Source organism: Solanum pennellii, chromosome 8 (assembly GCF_001406875.1).
Source record: "Solanum pennellii chromosome 8, SPENNV200".
NCBI classification, from domain to species: domain Eukaryota; kingdom Viridiplantae; phylum Streptophyta; class Magnoliopsida; order Solanales; family Solanaceae; genus Solanum; species Solanum pennellii.
In genome coordinates, this window is record NC_028644.1 from 25,923,924 (window position 1) to 25,932,589 (window position 8,666).

The 8,666-nt window shown below is 35.4% G+C and overlaps 1 protein-coding gene across 1 annotated transcript; it reads right to left on the reverse strand.

Annotated features, from left to right (window-relative positions):
• Window positions 1–690: 690 nt before the first annotated feature.
• On the reverse strand, window positions 691–3,600 carry LOC107028832 (F-box protein At5g46170-like). Its single transcript, XM_015230045.2, has 2 exons — window positions 2,214–3,600; window positions 691–1,075 (listed from the first exon to the last, which is right to left on the reverse strand). Exon 1 carries the CDS (start codon window positions 3,417–3,419, stop codon window positions 2,259–2,261), a length of 1,161 nt encoding a protein of 386 aa, XP_015085531.1. The 5' UTR covers window positions 3,420–3,600; the 3' UTR covers window positions 691–1,075; window positions 2,214–2,258.
• Between the last annotated feature and the right edge of the window lie 5,066 nt (window positions 3,601–8,666).

Sequence of the window (8,666 nt, forward strand, 5' to 3'; positions counted from 1 at the left end):
GGAAAACAAAGGAAATGATTGATACTTCAATTTTACTTTCTTCTTGATCCAAAGAATGTTCTTTGTGAAAAATAAAAATTAGTGATAAACAATGCAATTTCAAAATGTAACGGACATGTCATCCAACTTTGAACATGATTTGTCTATGGATTCCAACTAATACTTGGTGTTGGTTTCAATCATGTCATCATTGGCAACTGCTTGGTTGGTTCAATTCAGTTCAAACAAGTAATGATTACTGCCAATTGGCTGTCTTTTTCTCAGAATTGGAATCAAAACCTTTCTCTGTTGTGCACAGTATGTTACATACCAACCAATCAGTCCAGATGCATTGAATGCAACCTCTTCGCCACAAAACACCAACTCTTACTAATACGTTAGTATCATAAGATTGATTAATTTGGACAAAATTGCAAGCACAAGATATCATAGAATTGAGTAACTCCATCACCATCTCACATTTTACTTTACTTAGATATTGACATCAAAAGTGTGGAGTTTTATCATTAATATATCTCCTGAAGTTGCATAAGAATTAACCCTTTCGCCTCAAATGATACAATCACATGCCAATTAGACTCACAAAGGTTGGTAATAGTTAACCATATAAAACATAGTAAAATTTATGAAAAGGATACTGTACCACTTCACATAACACTGTAAACAATAAGTGAATAAACTTAGCACAAATGTAGCAAAACGTACATTTCATTGCTCAATAAAACCATAAAAGTTACATGACACGGCATAAGATATCCATAACTAAAATATTTACAGAAAGAGGACTATCAAATGTGTGTCGCTATAAAGTTGAAGGCACTTAGCTAACTGTTAAATGAAACGGAAGCACTTTGTGCATTCTTAGAAGTATATGCCCCAAACTAAAACATAAGCATATGCCGCCCATCAACATGCATAACATGGGCTGATTTAAAGCGCATAGTTAGCCAGCAACTGACATTTCATCTCCAGAAGCAAGACTGGCTTGATCAAACAACTCAGGGTGAGCTAGCTCAACAAAATTCTCTTTTCTGCTCTTTTTCAGTATGAGTTAATCCACCTTTATTAGTTTTCCCTGAAAATGATAATAATATTGTGTATAATATAGATGCTTATATACTGACAAGTGACAACTCTGAATATACGCTTCATATTAGTTCTGATGCAAAACACGTAAAGAAATTGGAGAAAGCCAAAAGAAGCAGCTGCTTTATACCTTTCTCGGCCAAAACATTAAGACAAATTGAAGAAGCAGCTGATTTATACCTTTCTCGGCCAAAAGGTTAAGATAAAGTGAAGAAGTAGCTGTTTTATGTAAACGAAAAACCAGCCAATCAAAACTTAGCTAACACTAGCACATTTGCTGGTTGAAAAATGGTATAGACACAAACTTTGTTCCACCTTGCAACCAATGTACAATATCAAATAAAAATCATGATGAACTAGAAGGTTGCAACATAGAATAATGATTAGACATTTCCAGTCATTCTTTTATTAATTAATCAATACAAGTCTTTTGACAAGAAAAAATACATAAATTTGACATGCGCTCCTCAGCATATTTACGTGATTTCAAGAGGATGTAAAGACTGGTGCGATTATGTATACAAATGCACCCCGATAAAAAGAAAGAATGATACAAATAAGCTTAAAATGCAAGTTCTGCTCCCTATGTTCCCACATAGAAATTAGGATATGTGCTGACACCGGTGCCTTCTTGCTTAAGGATCTAAAATTAAAGGAAGTGAAGACAAGGGGGCACATTTGGATGAATGACCAGCTTACTGGTAAACAACCCACGTTAACAATGTCTTCAGAATTGACCAAGAAAAACACATCTCAGATCTTTTAAAAATTCCTGAGGCCAACGATGTAGGTTAGATACTCAGTGATTATCACGGGTCTTGCTCCTCTTCACCCAACTCATCTCAGATTTATACCAGTGTATTTTCAAAATAACTCAAGAAACTCCCTATGAATAGATCTTCACACACTTAGATCAGTTGATTAAATTAAATGCTAGATGAGATTAACTAAAACCACTGAACTAAACAGTATCTATCAATGTATATGTGTGTGCAAAGAGAATAAACTCGATAAGCTCATAGTCATAATGACACATAAAATTGTAGTCTACACAAACTTCTTCAATCTTCTACCATTATTCCTACAAATTTGACCCAAAACCATATATATATAGGACAAGAAATTACCTTTGTCGTCAATCCAAGGAGCTCCCTTGACCACTTCAATTCGATTCAGAACGAGTTCATCTCCAAACAATAAGTCCTCCTCTTAACCAACATCCTTGCAGCCGTCCCATAGGGCTCCTCAAATGCTGCTGCCACCCAATTCCCATCTGGCCCAACCTCTCTCTTAGGTTGCTCACTAGGCCTAATTGCTACCAATGTCGCCCCTTTAAGCACTGTCCCATCAGGTAACTCTAAATGTGGGGCGTACCACAACCTCATGTTCAGTGCTGGCACCATGGTCCTTTTCGAGGCCGATGAAGCTGAAAGAGGCTTTACTCTCAACTCCTCCAGCTGCTCCCTGTTCATACACAATACTCCTTGCCCATCAACATCCGTCAAAACCAAACTCGCAAGCTTCTTATGCTCTGCTATAATCGGCTGCAGCAGATAATGCCTTGCAGAAGCTGCTATCAAAGAACTAATCGTCCACACAACACGCAATTTCAAACCCCCATTAGTGTAAAACGACTCAGGTATGCTCCCATTATCTGTTTCTCCATTACCATCAGCCAAACTGTTACTTCCATTTCCACACTGTTCCTCGACTAAATCGTCAATACTTACCGGTTGAATCACCGAAGACGCCCCAAGAATAACACAATTATCAAGAGTAGAACCAAAATCAGCTCTCCACTTGAGCAAAGCACCTTCATCAATACCCAATTCCCCACTAGGCAACTCAATCCTAAGCAACTTAATTTCATCAAAATTCTTCAGAACCTGCGTAGGGGAATGATGGGTAACAGAATATTGCTCAAAATCATCATCAACAAGAGAGGATGAAGCAGTACATCGCCTTGAAGAAATGGAGATCAACTGAGTAAGGGATTGAAAGGGTTTAACAAGACCAAGGAATACAAGTCGAAAAAGGGAAGAAATGGGGTGACGTGACTTATCAGAAGAGGAAGCAGCAGAAGATGAAGAAGAAGAAGAAGATGATGATGCATCATCATCATCAGAGATAACACAATCGACACGAACAACAACGTTGTCAACTTGAGGAACAAGTGAATGAAACCTGCTACAAACGCCACAACACCTTCCTAGAGTTTTAACATCACCGATCTTGTTAAAGATCAAGAGAAGAACTGGATCAGGTAGCTGGTTGAAGTGGTCAACAGGTTCTGGGTAGATCGTTGACCTCAGATCTGACTTGGATGAACCCATATTCAAGAAATTTCTGATGAACCAAGACTCTTTGTGAGAAGAATAAGGGAAGAAGGAGGAAGAAGAAGAAACAGAGTTGTTTGTTTGTTACAGAGAGAGAGAAATGAGAGATGGGTAGAGAAGAAACAAGGATACCATGGGAGTTGGGGGATAAAGTCTGTATATGTGCTGCTTTTTTTTTCCTTAATAATATCATTTCCAAATAAAAAACATAAAACTATATACAGAAATTAAATAATAATAAATTATTTATAATTTTTTTAATAGATATTATGATCTTGAACATGTCACATGGAGAAATGATATAGTATAACATTTGAAATTTTACGCAAATACCAATATTTTTTGTTTTTGAAAATACTATTCTCTAAAGGGACTAAATTTTGAGTTGCACACCTATTAAGAAAAACATTTATAGACATAATTTATATCATACTCTTTTTGTACATATACACGGTTGAGTTTGCACATTTTTTAAAAATTATAAATAAAAAGATAATTTTATTATATCACCATTTGAATATAATAAATTAATTTCTGTAAAATATAATAAAGAAATGACTATGATTAATAATAAGAGTAAATTGGGAACTAAGTGTAAAATTATACATCAATTTTATAAAATGAACAATTATTATCGGACATTTCAAAATAGTATAATGAAAAACTATTGTTGAATAGAGAGAATATTTTTCATTATTGTTTTTTATGAAATCATAAAGACAATCAATCTCCAAGAAAATATAAAACTTAATTACGGAGGTTCACGTAACTCTCATGAGATGAGACTGTCCGGCATGCCGGATATGGGTCTCCTTATATCTCCTAGTCTTCGAACCTATACTGCCAATATAGGGATCTGGTGGGGTTCGATTCCCATGTACGCTAGCATGTTATTGGGTCACTTTGGCCGGTGATTCCACCTCTTTTTTGTGTGGGGTAGACACTGGATTTCATGATGCTCACATGATCTATGTCAGTAAAGTTAAAGTTCCCAATGAATGAATGAGGTCAGCCTCAAGTGATGCACATAATGAAATGAATGATACCACAGGTGTTAGGATAGGATAATCAAAGGGTGAGTTAGATTCAAGTAATGACATTAGGTCATTCTTGGTCATTACACAACAAACCTAATGAAAGTCTTAAACTACATCCTTGGTATAGCTGGTGTTTACACTGGCATATGAATGAAATGAAATGGAGTACGTAGGAATGAACGAAGCAGACTCTGTGTTTGCTAATGAAGACTCCCTAGTTGAGGTTCCATCTGTTGAGCCCTCATTTCTGGGATGTCTTAATGTTAAGTACATGATTCCAAGGCCTCATGGCATATGAATGAATGATATTAAAAAGGTTATGTGCTACATGCAAAATGTGTTGTATGCTATATGATATGTGCTATGTGTAAATGTTATGTGCTGTGTGAAAATGTGAAACGTATGATGATGTATTTTATTCTCATGGCATAACTTTTCTATTCCAAATCTGGAAAGCTCACTGACTTTCCTAATCCAAATTTTGAAAGCTCATTGACTTTCCTAATCCAAATTTGGAAACTTTCCTAATCTCAATTTGGCAAGTCCACTGACTTGACTTCCAAAAATCATGTTGTTAGGAAAGAGCTATTCTTTCTCATGCATGTCCTTGGTGTGTGCTTGCATATACCCTTACTTAGTACAAGTGTGTACTAACCCTATACAAACTCTACTATTTTAGGTGCAGGCACAGATGGATGATAGAGTTACAGGATCATCGCTGCAGCCATCCGGACGTCCAGCATTCATCCGCAGTTGGTAGGTCCTCATGCTTTCGAGGATGCTGTTGTTTTTTATTCTAGCTTAGTTTTAGAGTTAAGCTAGTGGAGCATGTTCCACTAGCGTTTCTTTCCTGTTTTTATTTAGACTATGTAGTGGTGCCATTTTGGCAATTATACATTTAATAAGAATTGAACTATTTCTTTCAGTTGCTTATCTCTTAATGTTAGGTGGTTGATGGTGAACAATTACGTACTAATGAGAATGTTTTTATAAGTATGTTAAGAAACAAAAAGTTTCAAATTTTCCGCTAAAATTAACATATGTAAAGTAAGAATGACGTAAGTAGGCTTGTTTGCGACCTATGAGAGGTCAACGACGCCGGTCTCGTCTGGGGTCTACACTCCGGTCGTGACACACTTAGACTCATAACCATGCACCTACAACTCTAATACCCATTCCTTCAACATGTCTATCAAAAGAATTTTGCGATAAAACTTTTGTGAATTCTCTATACTGTGTCTCGAATCAAATGATATTTTCACTCAATATGTTTTGCTTTCTTATGACTTCGTTATTCCTTTGAATTTGCAACCGCTCTACTATTATCACAAAACATTGTAAGTGACATTTCTAATGCAGGAACAACCGCCAAGTCTTTCAGAAAGTTTCTGAGCCACACTACCTCAGAGGCTGCTACAATCCGGCTTCCCTGATAGAATCAAGAACACATGTTTGCTTTATGCTTCTCCAAACAATGACTCCAACTGCCAAAGTATACACATTTTCTGAGATCGACTTTCTAGAGTCCAAATCAGATTGGAAACCTGAGTCTGTGTACCCTATGGGCAACAACTCATCAGAATGATAGACTAGCATGTAATCATAAATCCTTTTTAGGTACTTGCTTATATGCTTAACTGTTGTCCAGTGTTCTCGTCCAGGATTAGACTGATATCTGCTAACCATGCCTACGACACAACAAATATCAGGTCTAGTGCAAAATGTCTCATACATGAGATTTCCTACCGCTGATGCATAAGGAATTGTCTTTATGCTTTCTATTTCCTCATCTGTCTTAGGAAATTGATCCTTAGTCTGAAAGGAAGAAAACCTTTCTTGGAATCATGCATGCTAAACCTGGTAAGAATTGTATCACTATAAAGAGCTTGAGATAAACCTAACATCCTTTTCTTGCAATCACGTAGAAGGAAAAATGACTAAAAGACCTTTCCCCTCAAAAGGAATGAGAGTTAATGATAAACTAGAGTTAAAACAGTGGTGGGCGAATTTTATGTTCTTCTCTGTTTTTGAGAATGACGGTAGTGGAACCAGTAAATAATAATAATAATAATAATAATAATTTGTTATGGTGCTGCATGATTTTTTAATATAAATACATTCACTTTTTAAAAAATTTCAATCGTAGTTAAAGTGGAATGGGTCTACTTTTGTTTATGATGACAGTGATGCACATGTTTTTTGAAATTCATGTAATTATTATCAAAATAATTTTTGGTTCAAGAGAGTAATGAACCAAAGGTGCATGTTAGTTTTTGGAATTTTTGCTTCCTGCTACAGTGGATTGTACATGTTAAATACATGTAATTGAATGGTACATTGAATGAATTGAACTAGTCATGTTTATTTTTATTTTCTGGAATTTTTTTGTATAAATTAAGAAAAAAAATATAAATGGTGAAAAGTGTTCTTTTTCAATATTTATCAAGAGATTAAATAGTAATGAAGTGTTGAATTTATGTGTTGGCTTAGACCTTCCATTCATCGGATGAATTTAATATAAGTCACTATGTATTTAATCGCTATTTTGATAATCTGTATTAACTCTCCTAAATTGAGTAATATATGATTGGATCAATGTAACTAGAGAATTTTCACTTGACTTAAATTAACAGTAGACTCTCCATCTGAGTTAGGTCTGGATAAATTTATGGAGTGAACAATCGGTCATTATATATGTATATTGTATGAATAGTTCTCCAATATCCAACGATTGGCTAACCACGATGCATGAATGTATATGTATATGATGAGTTTGAATGTAAATATTCAATGTTATATGACTGTGTTATTGATCTATTGTAACTATTTCTTCAATCTCAGATTCAACATGTCTCTTTTTAATCCCATTAGTACTATTTTAGGTCAAAACAAACTAGAAGGTTCTAGCTATGTTGACTGAAGGAGAAATCTCGACATCGTGTTAACTGCTGAAGAATATGAGTTTGTGCTTCATGAGGAATTCCCATTGAAACCAAACAAACAGTCTAGTGATTAAGATAAGTTAGTTAAAAATGGCGCAAAGCTGATGAGATGGCGCGATGTTACATTATGGCTTCAATGTCAAATGTTTTGCAACACCAACATCAAGCTATGTTGTTTGCTTTTAAAATTCTGGTGAATTTCGAACAAATGCTTGGATATCAGGGTCGATCAGCTAAGTAGACTGTCATAAGAACTCTCATGAACACTAAGATGGTTGAAGGCACCCCGCTAAGAGACCATGTTCTAAAGATGATAGGTCTTCTGAATGAACTAGAGGTCTTGGGGTTGAAATTGACAATGAATCCCAAGTTGAGATGATATTGCAGTCTATGTCTGACAGTTTCAACATTTTACCTAAATTATAACATGAATAAGATGAGTCTATCTTTGGCACAATTGTTAAATGAGCTGCAAGTGGCAGAGACTCTTGTAAAAAAACATGCACTATCAATGGCGCTTAATGTTGAGAAAGGTTCTACTTCGAGACCGCAAGGTGGACGAAAGAAGAAAAAGACTCACAAATCTAAGACAATTGCACCTCAAACTGGGGGCGTGAAAAAGTCTAAGGGCAAGTGTTTTCATTGCAAGATGTCAGGCCATTGGAATGCACATTGTCCAGATTTCTTAGCCAAGAAGAAAAACAAACCATGTAACTCACTTTCACCTGTCGTTGAAACATTTTTAGCGGCTGTTTCTACCACTTCATGGTGTGTAAATTCAGGAGCTACTATCATATTTGCACTACTTTACATGGGTTTCAAGAAACGTGCAAGCTGACTAGAGGTGAAGTTAGCATTTTTCAAGCGGATGACTCAGCAGCTCAAGTTTTAGTATTAGGAAATATTACTTTTTTGTTTGATAGTGGTAGAGTTTTAATTTTAATAGACTTTCTATATGCACCTGCTGTTAGAAGAAGTTTAATTTCAGTTTCTAATGTTTTGAGAGATAGTTATGATGTTAGTTTTTTTTTATAACGGTTGTGTTATTAGATATAAAGATGCAAGCATGACTCTTGATGTCAATTGTTAGAAAATAACATACATAGCAGAAGCATTCCAAAATCATACATCTTGCATGAATATAAACAACAATCACAAATACGCATCACATACAAAGTATGCTGAAAATTAACTCATAAATACCTCCTGAAGCGTGTGCAGATATCTTGAAGTAAATTCAATTCTAGTTGTACATTCTTCTACAG